At 41.1% G+C, this 17,543-nt stretch overlaps 1 protein-coding gene across 4 annotated transcripts in view; it reads left to right on the top strand.

Moving 5' to 3' along the window:
* Positions 1–3,240: 3,240 nt before the first annotated feature.
* The window catches only part of golga2 (golgin A2), a 70,095-nt gene continuing 55,792 nt past the window's right edge, over positions 3,241–17,543 (top strand). The window contains exons 1-6 of one of the 4 annotated variants that reach the window (XM_068012241.1): positions 3,241–3,370; positions 6,697–6,816; positions 10,940–11,026; positions 15,582–15,737; positions 16,411–16,451; positions 17,283–17,346. In XM_068012241.1, the coding sequence (XP_067868342.1) occupies positions 3,323–3,370; positions 6,697–6,816; positions 10,940–11,026; positions 15,582–15,737; positions 16,411–16,451; positions 17,283–17,346 (516 nt within the window). In that variant the 5' untranslated portion in view covers positions 3,241–3,322. Of the gene's footprint in view, positions 3,371–3,718; positions 3,857–6,696; positions 6,817–10,939; positions 11,027–15,581; positions 15,738–16,410; positions 16,452–17,282; positions 17,347–17,543 lie in introns of those variants that run through there. The other 3 variants (XM_068012243.1, XM_068012244.1, XM_068012245.1) reach the window with 3 other exon arrangements.

Genomic DNA, 17,543 nt, shown 5'->3' with positions numbered 1-17,543 from the left:
AACAGATTGCATTAGAATAGGAAATAGCTATTAGGTTGGGTCAGAGTAAGAGGGAAAGTAATAAAGTCTAAATTAGGGTTACTGTACATGTATGTGAATGCACGAAGTGTGGTAAATAAGGTTGGTGAGCTGCAGGCGCAGATAGCCATGTCATAGTATGATGTTGTGGTGATAATGGAGAGCTGGCACAAAGAAGGGCAAGACTGGGTACTAAATATTCCTGGATACAAGGTGTTTAAGAAAGATGGGAAAGGAAGGAAGGGGGAGGGGTGGCAGTTTTGATTAAGGAGAACATTGCAGTGCTGGAGAGAGAGGATGTCCCAGAGGAGTCAAGGATAGAATCAATTTCGTTGGAGCTGAGGAACAAAAAAGGTGCAATTACATTGCTCAGTGTAGTATATAGGCCAACAACCAGAGGTAAAGATGTTGAGGAACAAATCTGCAAGGAATTTACAGAGAGGTACAAGAATTACAGAGTGGTTATAATGGGGGACTTTAATTATCTGAATATAGACTGGCATAGTAGTAATGTAAAGGGCAGAGATGGGCAAGAACTCCTGGAGTATGTTCGGGAGAATTTTCTATAGCAATATGTTTCCAGTACACCAAGAAAGCTAGGCCTGGTAGTTGGGAATAAGGTGGGCTAAGTGGATCAAGTGTTAGTAGGGGAACATTTAGGGGACCGTGATCATTGTATCATATGGTTTAGGTTAGTTATGGAAAAGGACAAGGAACAATCCAGAGTCAGAATAATGAACTAGGGGAAAGCCAACTTCCATGGGGTAAGAATGGATCTGACCCAGATAAATTGGAATCAAAGGTTGGCAGGCAAAACGTTAACTGAACAATGGGCTGCCTTTGAAGAAGAGACAGTTCAGGCACAACCAAGGTACATTCCCACAAAGGGGAAAGGTAGGGCAAACAAATCCAGAGGCTCCTGGAAGTTAAAAGAGAGGGAGATTAAGATGAGGAAGAAAAAGTGTGCTTATGACAGATGTCAGGTAGCTAACACAATTGAGAACCAGGCAGGAATATAAAAGGTTCAGAGGGGAAATGAAAAAACAAATAAGAGAAACAAAGAGAGAGTATGAAAAGAGACTGTCAGCTAATATAAAAGGAAATCCAGAAGTCTTCTATGGGCATATAAATAGTAAAAGGCTGGTGAAAAGAGGTGTGGGCCGATTAGGGACCAACAAAGGATTTACACATGGAGGTGGAGGGCACGGCTGAGGTATCAAATGAATACTTTGCATCTGTCTTTACCAAGGAAGAAGATGCTGTGCAGGTCATGGTGAAAAAGGAGATAATTCAGACACTTAGAGGGTTTAAGATTGATATGTAAGAGGCATTAGATAGGTTGGCTGTACTTAAAATTGATAAGGCACCAGGACCAGATGAGATGCATCCAAGGATACTAAGGGAAGTGAGAGTGGAAATTGCATAGGCACTGGCCATAATTTACCAGTCTTCCTTAGATTCAGGGGTGGTGCCTGAGGACTGGAGAATTGCAAATGTTACACCCTTGTTCAAAAAAGGGTGTACTGATAAGCCCAGCAACTACAGGCCAGTCAGTTCAATCTCAGTGGTGGGGAAGCTACTAGAAACAATAATTTGGGACAAAAGTAATAGTCACTTGGGAAAATGTGGGTTCATTAGGGAAAGCCAGCTGCATGGATTTGTGAAGGGCAACTCGTGTTTAACTAACTTGCTGGAGTTTTTTGATGTGGTAACAGGGAAGATTAATCAAAGAAATGCCATTAATGTGGTGTATATGGACATCCAAAAAGCATTTGATAAAGTGCCACACAACAGGCTTGTGAGCAAATTTATATCTCATGGAATAAAAGGGACATTAGCAACATGCATACAGAATTGGCTGAGTGACAGGAAATGGAGAGTAGTGATTAGTGGATGTTTTTCAGACTGGAGTAAGATTTAGAGTGGAGTTCCCAAAGATCAGTGTTAGGACCCGTGCTGTTCCTGATATATGTTAATGACCAAGGCCTTAGTATACAGGGCACAATTTCAAAATTTGCAGATAATACAAAACTTGGAAACATTGTGAACTGTGAGGAGGATAGCATAGAACTTCAAAAGGACATAGACAGGTTGGTGGAATGGGCAGACAAGTGGCAGATTAAATTTAATGCAGTAAAGAGTGAAGTAATTAATTTTAGTAGGAAGAACACAGAGACACAATATAAAATAAAGGATTCAATTCTAAAGGGGGTGCAGGAGCAGTGGGACCTGGGTGTATATGTGCATAAATCATTGAAGGTGGCAGGACAGATTGAGAGAGCAGTTAATAAAGCATACAGCATCCTAGGCTTTGTTACAGAGACATAGAGTACAAAAGCAAGGAAGTTCTGTTAAACATGTATAGAACACTGGTTTGGACTCAACTGGAGTATTGTGCCACACTTTAGGAAAGATGTGAACGCATTGGAGAGAGTGCAGAAAAGGTTCACGAGAATTGTCCCAGGGATGAGGAACTGCAGTTACGTGGATAGATTGGAGAAGTTGGGACTGTTTTCTTTGGAGAAGAGAAGGTTGAGAGGAGATTTGATAAAGGTGTTCAAAATCATGAGGGATCTGGACAGGGCACATAGGGAAAAACTGTTCCCATTGGTAGAAGGATTGAGAACAAGAGGACACAGATTTAAAGTAATTGGCAAAAGAAGCAATGACAATATGAGGAAAAATGTTTTCACACAGCGAGTGGTTAGGATCTGGAATGCACTGCCTGAGAGCCTGGTGGAGGCAGGTTCAATCGAGGCATTCAAGAGGGAATTGGATTGTTATCTGTAAAGGAAGAATGTGCAGGGCGACGGGGAGATGTCGGGTGTATGGCACTAGGTAAACTGCACTTTCGGAGAGCCAGAGCAGTCAGGACGGGCTGAATGGCCTCCTTCTGTGCTGTAACAATCTCTGAATGGCCGAGCAGGCTCAAGGGGCCAAATGATCTACTCCTGCTCCTATTTCTTATGTTTTTTTCATCTTTGTGGCCAGTTCTAAATTCTCTACCTAAACAAGTTTCTGCTGAATTTCCCGTTGGATTTATAAATGGCCATCTTCCATAAATTTTGCTTGTTGCCAGGGAACGTTTGGAGCAGGCGCGATGACGTCTCAAACACCCCGCCCCTTGCGACATGACGTCTCAAACACCCCGCCCCTTGCGACATGACGTCTCAAACACCCCGCCCCTTGCGACATGACGTCATTAAGCCGGCTGTCGTCACGGCGCTGCCGGGGCGCGGTGCAGATCGGGATGCTGGAGGAGTTGCCAACTGGCTGACTGGTGACGTGTGCCGGGCCGGGCACCATGGCTGACGGCAGCAGACAGGCCAAACTGGCGGCCGCCAGGAGGAAGGTGAGGCGCCGGGGTCGAATTAAGGAGACCGGGAGAAGGCGGTCACTGGTATCGGAGGCCGAGTTCCGGTGATAGACTATTTCCCCCATCCCCTCCTCCGCCAAGGGTTGGAGTTGCCACCGCTTCCCGGTGCCGCGGCCGTCGGAGCAGCGGCGAAAGACTGACTCGAGTACGAGGACTTTTCGGGCCGACTCGATTGAGCGTGTTCAAGCGGTTGGCAACTCGCCCTCGGCTCCGGGGGGCCGCTACTGTGCCCCGGGGACTGATGTCAGTCAGACTGGGAGCAGTGGGGATCATGCGTTTTTTTTAATGCATTTATATAGCGCCTTTCACGACCTCAGGACGTCCCAAAGTGCTTCACAGCCAATGAAATACTTTTGAAGTGTCGTCACTGTTGTCATGTAGGAAAACCTACCTTGTCGTGGGAAGGAGAGCAGAGAATGGATGCTGCAGGAACCCAGAGCTGGAGCAGTGTCCCTGCCACAGGTGCAAACTTCCATCTGCTGAGTATACAGGAATGGTTGAGTTTGCAGCTTTGTATTCTGCCCATTTGCTTTGCAAATGTTGAGTGTATGCTGAGCTTGGGCAATGTTTGAGGGCGAGGAGGTGATTGGAGGGTCATGAAGGAGTCCAGTTCTGGCAGTTTTTTCTTCCCTTTTGTGTTAGTGAAGCTTGGTCTCATGTGGCAGAATCCATGCACATAATTTTCTTTGCAAATATTTTATCTGACAACCATAGTTGTGCACTTGGCTAGGATTTAAATGCTAGCAGAAGAGTGCAGTACAATGGTAACTGTTGAAGAAATAAAAGAGAGAATTAAGTTTACAAAGTGCCTTCTATGACCACTGGACATCTCGAAGTGCTTTACAGCCAATGAAGCACTTTTGAAGAGTATTCATTGTTGGAATGTAGGAAATACGGCAGCCAATTTGCGCACAGCAAACTCTCGCAAACAGCATGTGATAATGACCAGGTAACTTTTTGTGTGATGTTGATTGAGGGATAAATATTGCCAGGACCCTGAGGATAACTCTCCTGTTCTTCAAAGTAGTGCCATGGGATCTTTTACATGCACCTGAACAGATGGGACCTTGGTTTAATGTCTCATCTGAAAGATGGCACCTCTGACAGTGCAGCGCTCCTCCAGTACCATGTTGGAGTATTGGCCTTGATTTTTGTGCTAAAGCCCTGGAGTTGAACTTAAATGTAAAACCTTGTGACTCAAAGGTGAGAGTGCAACCAATTCAGCCACAGCTGACACAATGAATAGAAATATCGAACATTAGCAGGGCAAAGTGCACCCCAAGTAGATTTATGTGCAATTGGGGACCTGGTTTAAGAATGCTACAGATTTGATGAAAAATCTGTGTTGTTCAGTTGTCTGGTAGTCTGGTAACAATCCTCCTGGAAGGAGAGCAGGAAGTACTTGGGTGTCTGGGGGTCAAATTAGCTCAAAGATCATACGCCTGGTGAGAGGAGATTTGGACGGAGTTCATTTGCTGTGGCAGAATATCTCAGCCAGGCAAATCTGCATTACTTCAGGCTGCTATTGATGTTTGAATCCACCAGTCTGGTTCCCTTTGAGATGACCTGTCAAGTGTGGCTAGCATTCTCTAAGTTTAACTGTGGTTCAATGTGCAAGTCAATGCTCCTATGTAGGTAGGCATTGGGAATATTACCAGTGCTCTTACCAAGTATGCAGCTTGCCTTTTATCAATTGAACTCGAGGAGTATTTCTATTCTTACTGCCTGTTACCAATCTGACATTTTATGGCCAAATATTTGACGTTATATGGGGAGATGGTATATTACATACAGGACAAACAAATAACTCGTATGGATTTCGGAGACTATTAAATACTAGTTGTGTCTGCACATCTGGCATATGCAACTCACTGAGGTTATGGATTGCTATCCCACGCCCAAACAGTTAACAGATTAATTGGTCATTTTCTTATTATTTATGGCAGCTCAATGTGTACAAATTGGATGCCATGTTTGTTTACAGAATAGCAGTGAACATACTTCAAAAATAATTCATTGTCTGCATATATATAGTGCCTTTCACTACCTCAGGACGTCCCAAAGTGCTTTACAGTCAATGAAGTTTTTTTAAGTCTAGTCGCTGTTGTAATGTAGAAAATGCAGCAGTCTCTTTGCACACTGCAAGGTTCTACAAACAGCAATGCGATAATGACCAGATAATCTCTCTTTCTGATGTTGATTGAAGGCTTTGCAACATACTGAGGACACGACAGGCAGCAGGTAAATGTAAGTTTGTTCTTTCTATATAGAAAGAGATACTTGCATTTTTCTGTTTTTTTTTACTGCTTTTGCTTTTTTTTTGCGATCAAGAGTGTCTCAGTAGTCAGCACAGGGTTTTCCCCTAGCTTATGTACACGTGATTAGACCAGGAGTGTTATTGGTGTCAGTATCTATTTCATTGGCTGATGTAAAAGACATCTCCCAGATTCCTCAAGTGTCAGCTATATACCTGGCAGCGAGGTGCATGTATTCTTTGATTTAATTTTTTAGCTTGTGCCCTTAGCATTAAATTACTGCAGTAGTGGGTTTATTGCCTTGGAATACTGTAAACACGTGACAAATAGATTGGACAACACCTGATAAAGTTTAAATCATCTGTTTTCATGGTTGGTAGTGCGGATATAATGGAGTACTCTGCCCACATCTCTCCACTATTCAGATCTTACTGTATTAGTTGATACTTATATTGTCTGTTTAAACAGGAAGTTGGACTATTCGCTTTGAATAGCTGACAAATAGAATATACTTGGTCAACAAAGGTGCAGCCTCTTGTTAAGTATCAAAAGCTCTATTGGAGTTGGTACTTTGTGTCTTGTGCCACAGAATGGTAAATTCACAATTGTTGTAATTACTTATCATGACTTTTTGACTCTTTTAGGAGGTGCTGTGGCTCTTCATATGGGGAGAGACAATCCAGGAATGAGATTGCCAGCAGCTGGTTGCATTCTGTAATGTAAGAGTGACCTTAGTGACAGTAGATGAGTGATTTGTAACTCTGGAGATGGCAGCTGTTACAAAGCTTCAGTATTAAGACTATTACAATGCTTCTGTAAAATTTGGCACATGTAATGTATCCAAACTTGAGCAATTCCTTGTAATGATCGCCTTGTTGGAATTAGCTGGTAGTGGTGTGATGGTCTCTATTAGGTTGGAAAAATTGTGAGAAATAATGAGTTAGCACTGATTTTTTTTAAATTCTCTGAAAATGTTCTTTCATGTAGGACTGACCTTTTGAAAACTGAACCAATTCAATATGCTAAATAATGTTTCTCCTTTAAAAGCTGAAGGAATACCAGCAGAAAGTGGCTCCGCCATCCTCTTCAGGAGCCAAAAGGAAGACGACAGGTGACCGATCCGAAAGAACAGCAACTTCCGCAGAAAATAACAGTGAAATTTGTGAGGTAAATTCCTCTGGATTTACATGGATGGGGTTCTAGTTGTATAAGTCTACTCCTTTTACATTTTTACAGTGTTTTCTCAATTATTCTCCCCAGAAAAGTGCGCAGAGTTCTATGTTTTAGCACAAACTGATTGCATCAAAGTGCAAATTATAATCCTCAGCTTGTCACATTCATTCTAACATCATATACGTTGTTAGAATGCGAATCATTTGGAAAATATGTTTTTAGTTCCTTGCCTTCCACCGTGGGACTTTTCCTTTGGTGTGATTTAGTTTCTTAGGCCACATGCTCCCAATGTGTACTATTTTAATATTAATCTGAGCTGTCAGACTGGCTTCATGTGATATTGCCTTACCTGTTCACATATACCTCCATTTGAGTATAGTGGTAATGTTACTGGACTAGCAATCCAGACGTCTGGACTAATGCTGCAGAAACAGGAGTCCAAATCCCACTACAGCAGCTGGGGAATTCAAGTTCAATTGATTGGTCTGAAATAAAAAGCTAGTCCCATTAATAATCATGAAACTACCAGATTGTTGTAAGAACCCATTTGGCTCACTAATGTCCTTCAGAGGAGGAAATCTGCTGTCCTTACTCAGTCTGGCCTGCGCGTGGCTCCAGACCCACACCAATGTGGTTGACTCTTAACTACCCTCTGAATTGACCTAGCCACTCAGTTGTAGGCAGCTCACCACCATCTGCTCAACTTCAGTTAAGGGATGGGCAATAAATGCTGGCCTTGCCAGTGATGCAAATATCCCAAGAACGAATTAAAAAAAGTAAGCTCTTCTGAAAATGCCACAAATTCTAATCATTTAATATCTACATTTATAGTTTTTTTTCTTGGAACTGCATTTTTCCATCTCTAATTTTTCTTTGCCATTTAAAGGCACTAAGCCTGCTGGGTCTAGACCCTCCACTTAATGGCCTTTGTTCATGTGTATGCTTTCAGCGTTTGGGTTGTAGGGTATTTGAATTGGGTGGGGAAAAGAGAGGTAGGTGTGGGATCCCAGCATTGACAAGTGTATGCTTAACTTTTTCCCCTTCAAGCCTCTGGTTGTTGAGGCTAATGGTAGGGGGTCCCTATTGTAACCTCAGCTGAGAACAGCTAATCCAGCACAGCATGAGAATTGAACCTTGGAATCATTTCCCTATATGGTTAACTTGTACAATACCTTTATCAGTAGAAACATTTGTGGAAGCAATTTATGAATGATTAAATATGCATTAGGAAGATGGTTTTTCTAAAGTAAATCATTTATGTATTGGCCGCTGTAACTTGCACTAATGAGTCGTGTGGCTGGTGACGTTTGATTTGTTGTGTACAAATCTACGGTCTTTGCTGTATTTCCCCTGTTCAGATCGGATGGTTATGTAAAGGCTGGAAACTGCAATGCACTTTTGTTCAACACCCTAATTTCTGGTATCCACATAAAACATACCCTGGTGTCTTTTGGAGTTTGGTATACATTAATTGGATAATTAAATGTTGTCTCACTTTAACAAGGATCGCAGTTATGCTGATATAAAATAAAATGGGTGGTTTGTTAAATAATTTCAGTCTCTTTCTACCTTCACATTTTCTGCTGTCTGAAATGCAGGATTTCTCCCTTTATGGTTATCAATAGGGGTATGCGACAGCAGCAATTCCAGGCTGGTGTCTGACCTTCCTGCTGCCTCAAGGCTGGCTGCTAAGCATTCAAAATTCATTATTTCCATCTCTCATCAACTTTTCAGATATGAAAGTACTTGAGTGATAGGATGGGATTTTCCGCCACCTGCTGTGGGTATAAACAATCTAACGCTTGAGCTTGCACTACAAGAGCCATTGAATAGAGCAGTATTAGAGGTAGATTGTGGTGGAAATATATGTTCCTCATCTTGTGTATTGTATTTGTAATATAATGGAAAAATACAATTGGATGCGGCTGTTAACCTTGAATTTAAGCTGTAAAGCCATCCTTGGTTAGCAATGACCCTGGATATAGTTAGAATTGTGTGCCAAAAGATCACTTTTACAGTGATAATTTGAGATTTGTAAGTGTTGAACAGCAGTCTCTTTAAATCTTATTACCTTCTCTTGCCACAGTTCTTCCCTGCCTGCCTGAAAGCATTGAGTTATTGCTGGGGTACGATACTGTGCTGCCATTCAGCCTCTGGTACTTAGTTTAAATAACCATTCTTCAATTTGTGAGACTTGATGGTCATGGTATCTTTGACTATGGCAGGGTGGTGAGGGAGGTGAGAAAAATGGACGATTGCCGAATCTGATTCTCTCCTCGCCTACTGTCCACACGTCGGCAGTTCCAGCAGGGTAGCCTTAAGGAGCAGGAGGCCTGGCTAATTTGTTTTTTCCCTTTTCCTTAATCCAGGGGTGTTGAAGCCAGTCCTCCATCCCTTGGCTGACATCTAGCTAAGCAAGACCAGTGATTGAACTTATGGTTTGCTTCTGGCTCAGCTACTCATTGTCCAAATTCATTGAGCCCTTGAAGCTAATTGTGCGAAGAACCATCACTGATGGATATTCACTTGTAAAGGTCTCCTTTGGCTTCTGGTCATTTAAAATTTTAATTTATGGGAGACAACAGAGCAGCCCTATGGATAAGGCTATATGCTATAACGGACGATTGTTTCTTGAGTCTCTGAAGTTCCACGACCCAATGGAACGTGATGAATTTTGCAGAAATTTTCTAAAAATCATTGTAAAATGTATAACATTCATCAGACGTTTAACCGTACTAAGTAATCTGTGCTACAATCGCACCCGGTTAAAAATGTACGGTCCTGTCTACAGCCAGATTGTATGGTGCACGCATGATGAGGGGGGATGTCTTATGCATGGATTGTCATCCAGAATGTGGTCCGTGGATCAATTAACAGTGAATATTAGTCACCTTCATTATGCTCAGTGGTCAAAGTAAAGATCTTTCCCCAATCAGATTTTATGAGACTGATTGAAAAGACCCCCCCTTTCCGTTCTGTGAACACAATTGGGAGGAACAGCATTGCAGAAAAATAAATAAACAATTGTCGGAGTGTGTTTTAAATAATTAAATGATCAAATGGGACAAGTAATTATCCATAGTTCTATTTCACCTTAAGTTATAAAGAAGTTAACTCCTATGTATATTTGCAAGGTATTATTTAAAATTACATGGGCAATAAGCAAGTATTGAGTGTTCTTCTGTATAGAGTGAAGCTAAGTGCTAAAGCATACTGTGGAGAGGAGCATATAAAGGGCTTTTTTTTATCATAGTTTGCATCGACCCAAACCAAGCTTCCAGTTTGCTTAGTTGATCCAACTTTTAAAGTATGGATCATTAGGGAGTTGAAGCATTTGGCTTTGTGTCCCTCAAGTGAAAGCTTACCTCTGCTGAAAAAAATATAAGAACCTTTCTCCTTCAAAATTATTACCAATGTTGCTAATGTTATTGAATGTAAGTGGATGACTCTGCTTCAGGAGGTTTTCTTCTTGCTTGTTTGCCCCAAGTAAAACACTGTAGCTGCAAAGATTTCTGAAGCTGAATTGGGTTGTGTTGCTTGTTTTTAAAATAGTTTTAATAAGAGAGCAAATAAATTGCACTAGAATATGGGCCATTGAAATTGAAGACCTATTCAGATTGTCAAAAGAGGAAGAAAAGAGCATAAGTAATGCGTTTGTAAGGGGAGTTGAAGTTTTTCTTACTTTGAACAAAGGAAAAATTCTGTACCTCTTTAATGTAATTAAAATGTAGAACATGCCTACAGCATGAGTATAAGAAACCATGAAATTCTTATTTAAAGGAGTGGGGTACTTTCTGGGTTCTTACCATGTTTGGCAAATTTGGACTGAATTTTAAAGACCGTCTCTTGATTAGTTCTAAATTTTGCTCAGCAAATGGGGAGTTAACAGTGCCCACAGCTCTATTCAGCCTTTTTAAAATCAGATTTTTTAAAAAACCTTTGCTATCTTTTAATACAATAAAAACTGATGGTTCCTGCCTATGAGTTGCAAGAAAATACAATTGTACAGTATGTCACTTGTTCTATTTAATCTTGGTTTTGGTTTGATTGCTGGACGCTATCATTTCTTCCTCTTTCTCTTTCTCTGAGTTATCACTGTCTCTTTACTACTGTTCAGATGCCCCTGCAGAACATTCTGAAGGTGCTGGTGGCAGACCGCAGTAAATCCAATGGGGTAACACTGCCTTCATTGGACAGGCTGAAGGTGAGGTAGCTTTGGATGTAACCCATTTATTTGGCTGGCTTGCTTGCTATTATTGCATGCATTATTTTGGTGGGTGTGGAGAATTGGGAGACTGGGGAACAAACTGCTGACGTTGTCATTTGATATTGCTTCTGTCTGCTAGCTTTATTCATACTTCAAGCAAGGTTTTAAATCTTGTTGTGACTTGTGACTTTTTGTTCAGGAGCTGATGTTGCTTCTGTCTGCATTCTGTCCATTTTGCTCTCCTGGTGCATTGTTCGAAGTGTGTGAAGTTGCTCTGTATTCAAAGTAGAGCAAAACAGTCGCATTGATGAATCATAGAATCATACGGCACAGAAGGAGACCATTGCCCATTGTGCCTCTGCCGGCTCTTTGAAAGCGCTGTCTAATTAGTTTTTGTTTTGCATGCATCTCTTAAAAGTTTTTTTTTAGTTTGTGCGTTTTAGCCCCTATTGTTCCTCTGCCGAGCCAGGCACCTGAAGTTAAAGCTTGCTAACTTGGGCTGTTCCCAGGCCTTCTGCTGTAACTATCAGTGTGATTGCCCCCCTATTTTTCCACCTCTTCTCCTGATGGGGAGATGCAACAGCTCTGCTTAGTACCTGTCTGCCCAACATGGTTAAGATTGGGAAGTGGGCAGCACAGGACTCAAAATAGCTTCTGTTACAATTGTCAATTCTTTATTAGACTTTTAAAACTCTTAACTATTTTAGTGTCAGCATTAATGATTTGTTTGTAGTACCCTACAATTCAAATGAACTGAAAGTGGAAAAGCTCAGTGAGAAGCGACATCACAACACTTGAGGAATTTCATCTTTTTGTCTCCAGATATTTTTGTTAGGTGCTTGGCTGACCTTTTGTCTTTGGAATAATTGAAGCCAATGCAGTATTATCTGCTATGTTAGTGTAGGAAGCTACTTGGTGTTGGCTTGTACTTAAAGCAATTTTTAATTTGTTGACTAATCATTTTCCTTCACCCTTAGTCTTCTCATCTGTTCAGCTGCTTTTTAGAAGTTAATGAATTTGATAGTAATTGGCACTGTTTATCTGTTCTGAAAGGATTACGACAAGCAACTTGCATTTACATAGCACCTTTTAATATAGAAAAAGTCCCAATATGCTACACAGAAGCATAATCAGACAAAATTGACACTGAGTCAAAGAAGAAAATATTGGCGAGTCACGAAGATAATTAAGGATAAGTAGATTTAGCTATGAAGAGAGATTCGAGAACACGGGACTGTTATCATTAGTGCAAAGAGCGTTAGTTGCTACAATTGTACAGGTTTTGGTGAGACCACATCTGGAGTACTGTGCAGTTTTGGTCTCCACATTTAAGAAAGGATATACTTGCCTTGGAGACGGTACAGTGAAGGTTCACTAAATTGGTCTCTTGGATAAGGGGGTTGTCCTATGATAGGCTGAGTAAATTGGGCCTATATTCTCTGGAATTTAGAAGAATGAGAGGCGATATCGTTGAAATATACCAGATTCTGAAGGGACTGGATAGGGCAAACACAGATTGTTTCTGCTGGCCGGGGAATCTAAAACATGGGGGCACAGTCTCAGGATAAGGAATCCATCATTTAGGACTGAGATGAGAAATTACTTTATTCAAAGGGTTGTGAATCTTTGGCACAACCCCAGAGGGTTGTGGGTGCTCCATAGTTTAATACATTTACAGCTGGGATAGACAGATTTTTGGTGCCTCGGAATTGAGGGATATGGTGCGTAGGACAGGAAAGTGGAGTTGAAGCTTGAGATCAGGCATGATTGTATTGAATGGCAGAGCAGGCAGCATGGGCCATATGGTCTACTTGTGTTAGGAGGAGATCTGGTAGATCCATTCAAAATGATTTAAGAGTTTTGTTGAGGTAAGTAAATTTTTAAACTATTTCCACTGAGGAGTTGTTAGAGGGCAAAAATTTAAGGTCAACAAGAGAATTAATTGAATTTAGGAAGTATCTTTTTTCATGGAGAGGGTCGTTAGGCTATGGAATGACTTACCAGAAGTAGTGCCAGAACCAGAATCTGTAATGGAGATTAAGTGAATAGTTCTGTCACAAAGCCAAATGACCTTGCCCCGTGTTCTAGGATAATATAGATGTGAGGGGGCGGGTGGGAGAAAGAATGTAGAAGGTTGCATTTGTGGCTTACCTGTGCTGCGAAAGTGAGGATTGCCAGAGCAGTCAAAATAACCCAGCGTTCAGATTATGTATGTGGGGTAAAATGCAGGAAAACTACCTGTGGATGCTGTATTTTTCTTTATTTGATATCTATCCTAGTACAGCCAATATAAATTTATTGCTGCAACATTGCCAGTGTATGAAAATTGAGAGAAACTTCCTCATTTGAATTTGTTAAGATAGGAGCGCTTTCTTTAAATGACACTACATAAATTGGTGTACTTTTGAATTTGTCTTTATTATGGTAGATCGCAATAAATTATAAGGGATTGTGCAGTGTTAGGCTTGAAAACAAAAATTAAGGAGCATGGTGTGTGAAGCATATTTATCCTTCTCCATTTCAGTAGTGTTTACAATAACATCATATGATCTGAGCAGAACTGTTGCACTAATGCACAAGGTGATGCATTCCCCAATCCTTTTATGTTTCATTTAAGAACATGATTGATGAGAACTGGAAAGTGGGATTAGGCTGGATGGCTACTTGCCAGCCGTGCAAACACGATGGATCTAATGGCTTCCTTCCACGCTCTAAATTTCTATGATTCCGGCTACACTCTGGCTTCATCTCTGCCTTTGTAATTCTCCATAGAATTTTACAGCCTAGCTATTGAATATCAAATGAATCAAACCGTTCTTGAGTTGGCAGTATTAGCGTTAGGCCACCAGCAGCTCTCCACCACCTTCTCGAGGGCAATTAGGGATGGGCAATAAATGTTGGCCTAGCCAGCGGCTCCCACATCTCCCGAACGAATTAAAAAAAAAAACAATTGTTGGAGCTGTAGTGTAGATTGGTAATGGAACATCATGCAGAAATCTGTCAACAGCTGACACCTTTCATCCAGCAGTCTGTTTTAAAGTTCAAGCACAGCATGCAGAGCAAGGGTGGAGCTTAAATGCCAGCATGGACTGATTGGGTGAAATGGCTGTTCTGATTTTCATGGCTGTGGATGTAATTTTATGTAAAAGGTCATTCGGCCAATTTTGCTTATGCCAATTTTTTGAAAGAAATATCTAATTGGTCCCATTCCCCTGTTCTTTCCCCTTCGCCCTGCAAGTTTTTCCTGTTTAAGTAGAGATCCAATTCCTTTTTGAAAGGAATTTACTATTGAATCACCTAACCGGGCAGTGCATTCCAGGTTATAACAATTCTTGGCCCACCAGCTCCTTTATTATAGAGGCTGAATTATCAAAATCTGACGAGGAAACTGTTTGGGCCAATCCCTGGTGTTGACAACCAGAAAGAACTGTTTTATTTGTGAATTTTACTTGAATCACACTGAGCAGGAAGCCAATGTTGTGTAATATTTGGAATGTTGGCATCTCCAACATCTGAGCGTGGGTGTGAATGTGATGGGTAATGCAGTCACATAGCCGATTATCAGCAGTGCTGTTTACTCTTGGTTAAACTGTATCAATGTTGATGCTATTTATGTGGAGTACAGCACAGAAATCCTACAGTTGGTCTTGGGACACTTTATCTAGCATTGAGAGACTTTCCAATGATGTTGTGAATATTTTTAGATACAGCCCGGTTAAGAGACACATTTGTTCCTGACTTTGTTCAAACTGAGGTGTTTTCTTTTCAAACTCTTAAATACAGTTGCATTTTCTCTTGGAACATGTGGGTGTAAGGCACCTCTCAATTCTCTGGGATTAGTACCTATCAGTGGTCATCCTTGGTTATGTTAATTGAAAAACGGTGCCTCTTGGATGGACACTGTTCCACAGTGTTCTCGGGGAAGTGGGATGTGGTTTCAAGGGTCATTAGGGAAGAAGTGGAGGCTCAACTCGTTTTTAGGGGTGTTGGGAAGAGTCGATGAATGTATCGATATTTGGGTCACGAGATATCTTGGAGCTAGTAATGGCCTACTTTTCTTCCACTTATTGAAAAAAAGTGTGCTGCTTTTAATTGATGTAATCTTTCCATTTGTAATATCCCATTGCGAGCTCAAGTTACTAATATGAAAAATAAATGACCTGGATTTATTTTAAAATTGAAAGGCCCCAATCATGCTGCTTGACTTGAACTTAAACCCACATTCATAGACTGAACCTCAAGAGTATGATGTAGTGTAATGGGTCCCTATCATTTTGTTAAATCAGCCGAATTGTTTTGCACAACCTGGGCTAATATGGCCAGAGTATGAAATGAAAATCCATAAATTCACCCAGTAGGGTGCACCGATGCCTCAATTTATGATGGCTTTATGAAATCATTAGGAACATAGAAAAAACTGTCCTAGGTTACAAGAATATTCAAAGGTTACTCAACGCATTGAAATGTCAAGTAATTTTGCTAGGAATAGTTAAGACCTGGGTTTTCCTGTTTCCAATTCAGGAAGTTACCAATCTCCACTGTTTTCTGGCAGGCTTCCCTAGAGATTGATGTTGACAATCGTGGTAGAGGACAGAGGGTCGACGGTGCCACGTCTTCTCATTTCAACACCTCCAACAGCAGCTTGCCAAATACAGCAACTGTAACGCAGTACATTGACCACACATTACAGAATGAAACCCTCTCCCAGGTCTGTGTTCTGGGCATTTTGTAAATATGTAAACGCGCTCACTTTTCTGTTTGTTACAGTTTGCTTTTATGCTGTGTGGCTTCTGATTTTTTTTAAAGCAAGCTTCTTGATGTTGGTGATTCCATGTGTTTGTGGGAATTAATTAAAATTAGACCAGCATGTACAAGAATGGGTATGGTGTTCACAAAAGGCTGGCTTTTGAGAAGTCTGCTAGTGTAATAGCTGTAAATCCTGATCACATCTTCCTTTCCTCTATTTAGCTATGATGTCATTTTAAATGCTATAATGTCTGAGTCTAGGCAGCTCGTTTCTGGCTTTAGCAATAGTTTTGAGCCATCCAGTACTAGAATCATGTTTACACCATATACTGTGCCCTGTGTGCACTTTTCTTGTATACTAAAAGACTAGATTTATCAGGAGGTGCAGAAGAGAATTGAAACTTGGGCAGTACTGATTGTATTCACTGATGCAGATTTGATGAGCTCTATGAATGAAATGAAATTCTCTACCCCACTCTCTTTCTCAAAGGAAGCCCCCTCGCTCAGGTCACTTGCATTGATCCAGCAGTCTAGTTGGGGAAAATCATCTGTTGGCAAAATTATTCTGAGAAAACCCAGTGGTGTGTGAGAACTTTTCTTTGCACAACCTAAATTTTAAATTTTTACTTCTATAGATGAACCTGGCAACAGATGAAAACCAATCTGAAGAAAGCAGGTAGGAGCACACCTGGGGTTTCACTAGTTAGTCCCTCTATCACAGTTGTCACTAGGCAATCCTAGTGCGAAATTTTTTCAACTGTATAATGGTCTTTTCACTAGACTTTCAGTGAAGCATAATGGGCCCAACAGTAAGACATTTGTCTTTTTCAAATGTGAGTTGTCTGCTGAGAGAATTTGGAACTATAAAGAGCAGGAGTGAAATGCTAATGGTTAAAATTTTGTGACTGGTGGTGGGAGCAATTTAAAATGATTAGTTGAGTGCCACAAAGAAGTGTATCCTGCAGTATTAAAGCAAAGTGGCTTCTACCCTACCCTGTATCAGAAGCAATTTGCTAATTAAGCCCAGTGACTATGCTGATTTCTGGTTGTTTGAAGATTTAAAGTTGTCCTTGAAATTCAGACGCATTTTATTTTCCCTCTCCCCTCCACTCATCGAATGACATTGATTTCTTGGTGGGGTCTGGTTCATGGGTGCTGGCTACCCCTGTTTCCTTGACCAAATGAACTTCGTTTAGCAGTGAGCCATGACTAACTTCTGGCGTGCTATTTGACAGCAGGAGACAATCCATTTGAGCCCATTCCTGTTCTCTTCATACACGCACGCTTCCAGCAGGGCTTTCATTTGCGATTGGGAATCCTGTCTGGATTTTCCTTTTCTAACCCCCTTCTTACTAAGGAGTGCTGAGACTGATTATCAGCTTAGAATCAGCTAAATGGACACCAAAGCTGGGACCACTGTAGCTCAGCTAATAAAATTGCTAAACTGTTGGCAGAGCCTAAGGCTACTGTTTTTTTTAAAAACCGTTCTACGTATTGTCTTTTATAGAGGCATCTCATCCACAGAAAGCCTTCGTCAATTGTCTACTCAATTAAATGGCTTGGTGACTCAGGTAAGGATGTTTCCATTGAGCTGAACTTTTTAATGTGGAAAAAAATTCGAAAACGAGCAGTAATTTCTTTACTAAGAAATGAAAGCTTGCTTTTCCCCTTTTATTGTCCTTTACAAATGTTGAGCCCTGCACTTACTACAAGGAGGAAGCAGACGACTCCTCTGCATATACTACTCACCAATCAGTTGGTGTGATCA

The sequence above is a fragment of the Heterodontus francisci genome, chromosome 32, assembly GCF_036365525.1.
Source record: "Heterodontus francisci isolate sHetFra1 chromosome 32, sHetFra1.hap1, whole genome shotgun sequence".
NCBI classification, from domain to species: domain Eukaryota; kingdom Metazoa; phylum Chordata; class Chondrichthyes; order Heterodontiformes; family Heterodontidae; genus Heterodontus; species Heterodontus francisci.
This window is presented reverse-complemented; position numbering and strand designations above follow the sequence as displayed.